Below are 12251 nucleotides of genomic sequence, written 5' to 3'. Positions count from 1 at the left end.
TAGTAACAGCTTTGGATTCACTTTAATTGATGAAAAAGGAATCTCCACTGCAACAGATGCACCTGATTACATTACAAATGAAGCCCTGGTGTGGAGCACACAGCCACATCATCATTTGGCTCATGTCTATCTATACAGAGTGCTATAAGCCAATTACTGTAGCACATAGATAGTATCCATTTTGTTAATATATATTAGCAAATAACATATATAATTATTATATATACACATATGATTCACAAACTCGATGATGGTACTGGCTTTTTTGGACCTTATTATGCCCCCTCCTAGTTTTCTACTGATTATCCTTCTCTAGTTTTAAAGACTATAAACCACATTCTCATACTCCATTTTAATGTTTAACACTAGCATGGTATGATTCTTTTTTTTTTCTTTTTTTCTTTTTCTTTTTATATATAAGCAAGGTAGGCAGCTAAAACACAGAGAAACAGACTACACTAAGAAATGAATAATTTCAGAGACCAAAACTACATACTATCTTGAAGGAAAACTCATTCTCTTTTCAATTCCTTATACCTCTAGGTGCCAAAACTTTCATTTAATTCCAGGTTTGGTTTTTTTTTTAAGATTTTATTTATTTATTTATTTCACAGAGAGAGATCACAAGTAGGCAGAGAGGCAGGCAGAGAAAGAGATAGAGGAGGAAGCAGGCTCTCTATTGAGCAGAGAGCCCGATGCGGGACTCGATCCCAGGACCCTGAGATCATGACCCGAGCCGAAGGCAGAGGCTTAACCCACTGAGCCACGCAGGCACCCCTAATTCCAGGTTTTAAGGGTGATTTAATGTATACCCATAATCTATTCTTATATAGTTTGCCCAGGAGAGGTTAGCTATTTTCATTTAAAATTGATCCACCTTCACCATGCTTGTAGTTGAACACAAGGACTAAAGGACATGAATCTCTTAACAGTTCCTGATAGGGTTGGATTACACATATCTTACTAATTTAAATGTGCAAAACATCTAAAATGAACATCTAAAAACATACTTTTTCAAGTTTCAGAGAAATCATGTTTATAGTTTCACAAAACAGAAAATTTTATACTTAATTCAATGCTTAACACCTACGAAAGTGTTATTTTCAAACCACAGAAATGCTTCTTGCATTCAAAAATAACTCTGGGGGCGCCTGGGTGGCTCAGTGGGTTAGGCCTCTGCCTTCGGCTCAGGTCATGATCCCGGGGTCCTGGGATCGAGCCCTGCATCGGGCTCTCTGCTCCGCAGGGAGCCTGCCTCCACCTCTCTCTCTCTGCCTGCCTCTCTGCCTACTTGTGATCTCTGTCTGTCAAATAAATAAGTAAAATCTTAAAAAAAAAAAAATAACTCTGAGACAAAACAAAGATTCTAAATAATTTTCATTATGAGAAAGTTTACTCGCAAAGGTAAATTATTTTTTGTCAAATTAAGTTAACATCCATTAAATTCAAATGTCAGATATAACAAAAATTCTTTTAATATTTCCAACATTAAAAAATTGTAAAATTCAATTGAGAATTAACATTGAGGGCACCTGGGTGGCTCAGTGGGTTAAAGCCTCTGCCTTCAGCTCAGGTCATGATCCTAGGGCCCTGGGATTGAGCTCAGCAGGGAGCCTGTTTCCCCTTCTCTCTCTCTGCCTGCCTGCCTACTTGTGATCTCTATCTGTCAAATAAATAAATAGTAATTAAAAAATGGAAAAAAATTTCAATTCCTAATTGTTCTTTAGATTTCATAATAATTAGTTTGCATTTTTTAAATTTAATTTAATTTTTTTAGTATGCCAAAATTCATTGTTTTCTATTTCTAAACATTTGCTCTATACACTAAACTGACTGTCTCCTGGGGACATAAAAGAATTAATATATTATCCTTCAGGTTCTATATATATATATCTTTTTTAATGAAAAACCTTGGGAATTAAAACAAATTTTGGTCAAGACATTTCTCAATAATCAATTGATATAGGAATTTCATAACAGTGTCCCCACTTAATAATTAATATTGTTATATAAATTATATAACAAAATCTACAAAACAACTTTTGTCCAAAATTGTTTATTTTCCACTGTGAATTTGACTGTTTTTCAAGAACATGGGAATAACTTACAGTCTAGTCAAAATACATTCTGCGTTAGATGCATTTCCTACTAAGTGATAAATTTTACTCATGAAGATTCAATCTATATTTAAAGGATGTAACTGAGAATGTGGGTATTTTTTTTCCTTTTTCCCATTTTATAATAATAAATAAGGAACTGATCAAATTTATGTGAATGGATATTTTAATAAGAAGGCAAACAAAAAAGTTAATTCCCAAATATTCCTGGCAAAGGAAATAAAAACTTGAATTTTTGGATGTCTTTCTTACTTTTTCCCTTTATTCCCTTCTTCCTTCCTCCTTTCTGTTTCTTTCCTTTCTTTTAAGGATTCATGATTATTTTCTTTCTTTCTCTCTTGCAGACCCAACATTGAGACTAGCAGAATTTCCAAAAAAATATTTTTAAATCATATAAGTAATATTTTATATTATTTTGCCACTATCTCTGTAGTTTGCATTTGGTTGCAGTTCCAAGGGAAGTTGTTAACGATATCTTAAGAAAAAATAATTTTCACAGGAAAAAAAATAATCATCAGAATTCATTTTTCATTATTGTTTTTCTTTTACAGAATATTCTGGAGCTCTTCCTAATTTCCCTACTTCATATGCTGCTTTGTTAAGAATTAAAAAGAGTTCATCTTCATCCCTCTTTGGTTCAAAGACCAGACTGAGATACAGTAATCCTTTATTAGGAACACTGAGTGTTTCTTCACCAAGTTGGCGAGGAACAGCTCAACATTATTATTCCCCCATCAATCTTTATCATCCCTCAGATGCCTTCAAACAAGATGGTAAGTGTTAAAGGAAAACTGCATCTGTTGAAGTTAAACATGCAATGAACATTTTTTTTTTTTCAGGACTATTGTAATTGGGGTCAACAGGGGTGAGAGTTTAAAACAACTCTCTCAAAACAGAAAGTGGCAGAGATTTTAAGATCTGGAAAAGTGGAGGACACAGAGGGACAGGTTGGTCAATGTGATTAGGATATGTAACAGTGGAAAAACTTTTCCTTTCTTTGCTTCTAGATTTTTTGGCTGGTCTAATAATTAAATTGGCATAATACAGATTAACAAAAGAAAATAAATTTAATCTCATACATATAGGAAGTGGCCAAAGCAAGCAGCATTTATACCTTTTAGACAAAGAAGCAATGCATTTGTGAAGAATTAGCAACATAAATGAGTTTGGGCTTGAGGTAATAATTAGTGAAGAAGTAAAAAGGTTTGTTCAGTCAGTTTTCTTGGCCCTAAATTCCCTATTTCTGGTGTAAGAATGCCTTCTACTGTCCTGGTACAGAGACGGTGCTTTTTACAAGGAAGATTAGTTCCTGCCTTCGGTGAGGAAGAAGGAGGGTTGGAGTATCCTTCTTGTATCAGCTGTTTCTTAAGTAACTTTATTTTAAAATTATCAGCATACCAAAGTGGTATACCTTTAGGTGGCATATTCTGCTCTCCTTCAGCCATGTGAGTTTATTAACTGGTGTTTATTAAAGTTAGTCTCTTATCCTCCTTATAGAGACTGGGAGATAGTGAGCCTTTTTATCTTGAAAATTGCATTTCTTTTTTTTTTTTTTAAGATTTTATTTATTTATTTGACAGACAGAGATCACAAGTAGGCAGAGAGGCAGGCAGAGAGAGAGGGGGAAGCAGGCTCCCTGCGGAGCAGAGAGCCTGATGTGGGGCTCGATCCCAGGACCCTGGGATCATGACCTGAGCTGAAGGCAGAGGCTTTAACCCACTGAGCCACCCAGGTGCCCCGATAATTGCATTTCAAAGGACTGGCTGCTGGGTCCTTGAGAAAGTGTATATTTAACATTATTTTGAGTGGAAAATAAATAATGTAAATTTCCAAAACTAAAACAGTAATTATATTAAGGACTACTGAATAGCTATTAACATTAAGGTTTGAATAACATTTTCTAGATGTTCTCTAACTGTTGTTTTTGAGTACATTAACAAAATAATACAAGCTTAGTTAACAGTCAGAGAAAAACACTAACAAATGATTATTACTAGGGGCTGTTCCAGGCTCTTTTGTATAGCTTATCTAAATAATTCTCTCAACAAATATGTGAAGTGGATATTCTTACTGTCTTCTATGTAAATGGAAACTCAGAAGTAGATAAGCATCTTTTAAAAGTTCACACTGTTAATAAGCAGGTAATTTTTATTCCTATATCTACTGATTTTAAGTCCAATACACTGGGCTATATTTCCGTTATGACTGATGAAGGACTAAGCATCCAAAATACATTTTGCAAGAACTAAACTATTTGGAAATGTCCTTGAAGTGTAATAGTAGGTTGCTGTGCCAAACACAAGCAAACTCATGTCTCATGATTATGCCAGTTTTTGCCACATGAACATCATCTTATAGAGTTGACATGTAACTTTTATTTAAGCATAATATTAGCTCCTTAAAAATGTTTTATTTTTTTTAAATAGTATAATTTTAAAATTCCCATAATGTGTTCTGTGAAAGACAATATCAAGAGAATTAGAAGATAAGCCACAGACTGGGAGAAAATATTTGCAAAATATACATCTGATAAAGGACTATTATCCAAAATATATAAAGAACTCTTAAAATCCAACATAAGACAACAAACAAATTCTAAAAATAAACCAAAGACCTTAAGATACCAAGGAAGATACACAGATGTTAAATAATCATATGAAAAGATGGACTGCATCATTTGTCATCAGGAAATGAACATTAAAATGAGATGCCAGTACATACCTATTAGAATAGCTAAAATCCAGAACACTGAAAATACCAAAGAACACTTTGGAGTTCTCTGGAGAACACTTATTGATTTCTGGTAGGAATATAAAATTTTACAGCCACTTTGAAAGACAGTTTGATGGTTTCTTACAAAACCAAACATACTCTTACCAATATGATCCAACAATTGCACTTCTTGGTATTTATCTAAAATATTTGAAAATTTATGTGTATATAAAAACCTGCACATGGATTTTTACAGCAGCATTATTCATAATTGCCAAATTTGGACATAATCAAGATGTCCTTCAGGAGGTGAATGGATAAATAAACTGTGATACATCCAGAAAGTGGGATAGTATTCAGCACTACAAAGAAATAAATGATTAAGCTCTGAAAAGATGTGGAGGAACGTTAAATGTATATTAGCAAGTGAAAGAAGTCAATCTGAAAAGACACATATTGTATGATTCCAACTATTCAACATTCTGGGGAAAAAAAATGATGGAGACAGTAAAAAGATTAGTACCAATGATGGGGGTTGAGGAAGAGATGAATAGGCAGAGCACAGAGGATTTTTAGGGCCATTAAAATACTTGGAGCATCACAATGATGGATATAAGTCATTAAACATTTGTTTAAACCCACAAAATGTACAGCACCAAGAGTGGAACCTAATGAAAATGATGGATCTTGAGTGATCATGATGTGTCACATTATGTTTATCTTTAGTTAAAAAGAAATAGTACCATTCTGGCAATTGATGTTGCTAATAGGAGAAGATATGTATGTGTGGGAATGAAGTGTTTATGAGAAATCTCTACTTTCCTCTAAGTTGTGTTGTAGATCTAAAACTGCTCTTAAAAAAATAAAGCTTTGGGGTGCCTGGCTGGCTCAGTCAGAAGAGCATGTGACTCTTGATCTTGTGGTCTTGAGTTTGAGCCCCACATTGGACATAGAGAGCACTTAAAAAAGTAAGTAAATAAGTAAGTAAGTGAGTAAATAAATACATAAATAAAATCTTTTTAAAATTCTTATTATATTAACTTCAATGTCACAGTCATTAGGCAAAGATGTGTTGGGATTTGTGTTCTTTAGGAATAATTATTTTATGGGACTGCAACAAAATAGAATGTATTGAGTGGTTAGAACTACAGGATACTCTTGTTTTTGGTAAATTCAATAGACCCGGAGTAAGGCCAGATAATCTGCATTTATAAAAACCTTCCAGGTTATGTTGATGCTCCTGGTTGTTGAACCATGCTTTCTTTGAGTAGCAAGTCTCCAGGCTGGGGACCAGTTCAATATAATTTAAGTCTTTCACTGTTCTAGTTTAATCCATATTTAGAGTATCAGAAAGAATGGGAGTTTTGAGTATTTCCAAAGTAATCCTCCATAGCTATTATTTCCTCACCCTAGAATTTGATCTTCTTGGCTAGATGTGACTTTGAATTTGTTCTTTCAAGACCCTGACATATGGCTTTTTTCAGGTAATTCCCTCCTGCCTTAATAGAGAATAAAGTTGGGGTTGACATACTCTTGTGAAAAATGAGAAAACTAACAAAACCTGAATAGAAAGCCTTCCCATTCCTGCTCAGAAGTACTCAAGATGGAGTTAAGATTTTTCAGAAAATTGTAAAAATCTAATTTGCAGAGAAATTTGGGAAAGCAATTCTACTCTTGTATATAAAACCTGGAAAACAAATAAATATAAAACCATGTTTATTGCATTATATGTTTAATAGCAAAAAATTAGAGACAACTCAGATAGTTATCAGAAGGGAAATGGATACATAAATTGTAATTTTTCATGTTTTGAAAAGTTAAAATGGTTAAAGTAAATAAACTATATATTTAAGAAACAAAATTAATATACCTCAAAAGTTAATTTTTAGTGAACAAGGAGTGTTAGACTACTATTTATAATATACCATATATGTAAAAAGATTAAAAATCAAAATAATATATACTATTTATGCATATGGATACGTGGTACAATTTTAAAAACATGAGTGTGAGGTATCAAGTTGACTATAATGCTTATCTGTCAGGACAAAAGGAAAATGAGAGCAAAGAAATGGCATCAGGATAGGGAAGGTAGATGACCTCAACTATGTGATATTTTAGTTATTAAAATAAAAAATCTGAAGCTAATATGATGAAGCTTGTACTCAGTAAAATCTAAAGTGGTTCACAATGATTCTCTCCTCCTGGTGTTTATAGTGTAATCATTTCTCTTCAACTGTGGGCCAAAGCCAGTAATCTGCTTCTGGAGAATAGATTATGGCAAAAAAAATGCCAACATTAGGTCATGAAAAACTCTGTCTTCCATCTAACTTCCATTCCAAAGAATGCATAATCAGGATCTGAATAAACAAAGTTCAATGGACTATACGGATTAGCTGCCTAGAGTAGAATACCAACCTCTTAAGATGAGATGAATCTGAGGAAGAAAACCTTAAGATTATGATATTGTGAGAAGAATCCTCTGTAGAAAATGTAGAAGTATGGTGAGGACATCAAGAAAATGAACGAAGGTTATATGTTTATTATCTCACAGTTTCTGTGAGTCAGAACCCAAATGTGGCTTAAATGGGTCCTGTGTCTCTCACAAAGCAGGACTGTAGTCTCATCCCAACATTCAAATGATATAGATCACTTGTTAGCACACTTATATGTTGTTGGTAGGGTTCAGTTCCTGGTAATTGTTGGACTGAGTGCTTTAATAATTCATGGACTGTTGGCCAAAAGCCTTTCTCAGTGATACTCTCCACAGAATAGCTCACAACATGGTAGCCAACTTCCAACAGCAGGAGCAAGCCAGAGCAAGAGAAGGCAAACAAAAAAGACTTCAAGAAGTGTATAATTGACACTAACACTTGATTCAGGTGAGGAAGTGGAGACAGTTAATGAATAAAAAATTTTGCGCTAAATTCATGAAGCAAAAAAGAGAAATGGGAGTAGTACTTGGAAGGGAGAATGTTGTTCTTTGGAGTCAAGTGGAGTCCTCAGAACTATTTTGCTTTCAATTTGATATTATTATTTTAGGTAATGATTATCACCACTTCAAATTTCATGTGCAAATGTTCCACCCAACAAAAGACATTATCTAGTTTTAAAAGAAACTGAGTTGTTAATAAAGTAGTTGTTTGAATATGAGTGTCATTTAATTGATTAAAAAGTTGACTAAGGGGATGCCTGGGTGGCTCAGTTGGTTGGACGACTGCCTTCAGCTCAGGTCACGATCCTGGGAGTCCCGGGATCGGGTCCCGCATCGGGCTCCCAGCTCCATGGGGAGTCTGCTTCTCTCTCTGACCTTCTCCTCGCTCATGCTCTCTCTCACTGTCTCTCTCTCAAATAAATAAATAAAATCTTTAAAAAAAAAAGTTGACTAAGGTTTAAACTGGAAATTTTTGTGATAATATAGGAATATTAAAAACTCTTATGGGTTAGTCCCTCAAACACCTACAGAATATGCACAGTTTTTTGAAATGTGATATGGACAAGGGTTATTAACTACTGTTAACATGACATCCGTTTTCCCTTTATAAATGAACAGCCAATAAATTAGTCCTTGACTTCATTTCTCTGTGTTGTTGTTGTTGTGGCTTAGAAGGAGTAAACATAAGTGTAGAGAGCATTTCATACTTCTATTTGTGATTAGATGGTTAGTTTAAAATATTTTATCTTTCTTGAACAGAGGAGCAATCTAGATTAGGAGTAATGCTGACATGAAACTTTAGACTTACTAGGGAAGTCCACTCCTGAGATTCAGAGACTACAAATGCTACATCAGGTGGAAAAATGGTGATTCTTACAAGCAACTGAAATGAATTATTTTCTACTAAGATTGAGCATATGTTTACATTTCTTCAATGATATAAACAACCTGTAATTTACATAACACTCTAAGTCTACCTACCCTTTAGAGTTTCTACCACTAGCTTCTGACATGTGAAGATTTCCTGCAATTTGCCAACTTTGTTGCCTCATATGTTCAGTACCTTAGGCTGAATTTCATTGTTGACATGGCTTATTTCCAGATTTGACTTGGCACATGGGCAATGGCATCATAACTCAAAGTAATCTCTGTGTTGACAATTTTCTGTTGTTTCTTCAAAACAACCTTTGCTGTTAAATTATTTTGGAGGATCAGATACAAAATTTAAATGATCTTTTATAAGAATAAGAATTCCCTCTGGAAGGGGAGAAGGTATTTCAGTTGGATGGTATACTCCTGTATAAAATCAGATCACTCCAGTTTCTCAGTTTAAAAAATAGACAAATATATCCTAATAAAACCTTAGAATTTTATGACCATTCATTGAAACTTTATCACCTTATTCTTTATTATATTGTTAATTTTTAGAGCTGTTGTTATTGTTTTACACTATTATGCTATTCTCTCCAATTTAACTATATGTCATTTGAGCAAAAACCATCTCATACACTCTTCTTTATCCACTCTCATCAGTAAGAACAGTGCCAGTTTACTAGGAATTTCACAAATACTGTTGAATAAAGAGGCAGGTGAGGAAACTAAAAATGAATTTATATATCATGATAGACTATTTGCTTGAATTTTGTTTATTTAAACTTTGTATTCTGGATTACAAATGAAAGGGTAGAAAAAGCAATGTCCTTCCTCTGTTGATATGGTGGCCTAGTAGTTTGGCATCTTCTGAAGGTTATATGGAGTTGGTACATTTTGACCATTCTTGTAAGTGATAGCATATCTGAATCATCTGATCTTTCTTTTATAGCTACATTAGAAAATGACAAAAAAAATCTATTATACTCTCAATTTATATTATGTACACAGCATAATGCCACTTACCCATGAAACATTCATCATAGTGCTTTTTTTTTTTTTTAAAGATTTTATTTATTTATTTGACAGACAGAGATCACAGGTAGACAGAGAGGCAGGCAGAGAGAGAGAGGGAAGCAGGCTCCCTGCTGAGCAGAGAGCCCGATGTGGGACTCGATCCCAGGACCCTGAGATCATGACCTGAGCCGAAGGCAGCGGCTTAACCCACTGAGCCACCCAGGCGCCCCATCATAGTGCTTTTTAATAAATAATGCACTCCAGTTCTAAGAAATCTTGGAAAGTTTGTAATGAAAGTTTATACTTGTTTAACTTTTATAAAAAAACAATTTTAAGTTGAAAAGAAATTTAAGATTAAAGGAAGGTTTGGATATTTGCTTTAAGAATTCATTTCTGATGCTCCTATGTGTGGAAAGTTTTTCTCACATTGTAACTGTGAATTTCATCATAAAATGTAATTTCTGGTAAAACAATTCAAAACTTCTAGAAATCATCATATGAAATATTAGTGATCATTTAAAGTACATTTTTTGTAATTGCACTTGACACGATAGGCTGATATTTCTTCTAGATTATATTACTGATACACTTAGTTCATATTACATGAATAAACTAGACAAGGCCATAAATTAGAGCATGTATAGCATAAACTAGCATGTAGAGGGGTTTGGGGTCTGGCATTGGACCTAATCATTGAGAAAAAGAAGCAATTGTTTAAAAGAGGATTTCAATCTAAAGGACAAGTTTAGAATCTAGAGAGACATAATGTCTCCATACTTTTGTATCAACAGAACATAGGTATTCTTAATGGAACCTTCATATTCTAATTTTAATGGAAATTTCTGTAAACTAAGGAAGTTATTATCTGCTAATCAATTCAAGCATAGGAAAATCTTGACCAAAGTATATATATTCTAGAGCAGAATTCAGTAAAAAGCTGTCCTCATCTAGGACACAAACTTACCTTTTATTTCAATATGAATTTTATTTTAAGATAATTCCAGCAATAAAACAGCAGTTTGTAAAGACTTCATGCGTTACTGGAAGTGATCAAGCTAAGACAGATAAATATCCCAGAGATTTTTAGAAAGAATGCTTGAAATGAATGGAAATTTATTCTGATTCTAGAAGTATATGGCTCTAGGATATCATTCCAATGAAATTTAAACTTTTTTTTCACTTTTGTTTTCTTAAAGTAGCTGTTTTTTTAAATTTTATTATTTTTTTTTATTTTCAGCATAACAGTATTCCTTATTTTTGCACCACACCCAATGCTCCATGCAATCCATGCCCTCTCTAATACCCACCACCTGTTTCCCCCAACCTCCCACCCGCCGCCCCTTCAAAACCCTCAGATTGTTTTTCAGAGTCCATAGTCTCTCATGACTCACCTCCCCTTCCAATTTCCCCCAACTCCCTTCTCCTCTCTAACTCCCCTTGTCCTCCATGCTATTTGTTATGCTCCACAAATAGGTGAAACCATGTGATAATTGACTCTCTCTGCTTGACTTATTTCACTTAGCATAATCTCTTCCAGTCCCATCCATGTTGATAGAAAAGTTGGGTATTCATCCTTTCTGATGGAGGCATAATACTCCATAGTGTATATGGGCCACATCTTCCTTATCCATTCGTCTGTTGAAGGGCATCTTGGTTCTTTCCACAGTTTGGCGACCGTGGCCATTGCTACTATAAACATTGGGGTATAGATGGCCCTTCTTTTCACTACATCTGTATCTTTGGGGTCAATACCCAGTAGTCCAATTGCAGGGTCATAGGGAAGCTCTATTTTCAATTTATTGAGGAATCTCCACACTGTTCTCCAAAGTGCTGCACCAACTTGCATTCCCATCAACAGTGGAAGAGGGTTCCCCTTTCTCCACATCCCCTCCAACACATGTTGTTTCCTGACTTGCTAATTTTGGCCATTCTAACTGGTGTAAGGTGATATCTCAATGTGGTTTTAATTTGAATCTCTCTGCTGGCTAGTGATGATGAACATTTTTTCATGTGTCTGATAGCCATTTCTATGTCTTCATTGGAGAAGTATCTGTTCATATCTTCTGCCCATTTTTTGATATGATTATCTGTTTTGTGTGTGTTGAGTTTGAGGAGTTCTTTATAGATCCTGGATATCAACCTTTTGTCTGTACTGTCATTTGCAAATATCTTCTCCCATTCCGTGGGTTGCCTCTTTGTTTTCTTGACTGTTTCCTTTGCTGTGCAGAAGCTTTTGATTTTGATGAAGTCCCAAAAGTTTATTTTCACTTTTGTTTCCTTTGCCTTTGGAGACATCTCTTGAAAGAAGTTGCTGTGGCTGATATCGAAGAGATTACTGCCTATGTTCTCCTCTAGGATTCTGATGGATTCTTGTCTCACATTGAGGTCTTTTATCCATTTTGAGTTTATCTTTGTGTACGGTGTACGAGAATGGTCGAGTTTCATTCTTCTACATATAGCTGCCCAGTTTTCCCAGCACCATTTATTGAAGAGACTTTTTTCCACTGTATATTTTTTCCTGTTTTGTCAAAGATTTTTTGCCCATAGAGTTGAGGGTCCATATCTGGGCTCTCTACTCTGTTCCACTGGTCTATGTGTCT

General features: G+C 34.5%; 1 protein-coding gene across 1 annotated transcript in view; it reads left to right on the top strand.

Annotated features, from left to right (window-relative positions):
- Positions 1-12251, top strand: part of CNTN5 (contactin 5) — a 1378753-nt gene that overhangs the window by 847333 nt on the left and 519169 nt on the right. Inside the window, exon 5 of the mRNA XM_047692818.1 lies at positions 2669-2890. Within this exon, the coding sequence (XP_047548774.1) occupies positions 2669-2890 (222 nt within the window). The remainder of the gene's footprint in view (positions 1-2668; positions 2891-12251) is intronic.

The sequence above is a fragment of the Lutra lutra genome, chromosome 10 (assembly GCF_902655055.1).
Source record: "Lutra lutra chromosome 10, mLutLut1.2, whole genome shotgun sequence".
NCBI lineage: Eukaryota > Metazoa > Chordata > Mammalia > Carnivora > Mustelidae > Lutra > Lutra lutra.
This window is presented reverse-complemented; position numbering and strand designations above follow the sequence as displayed.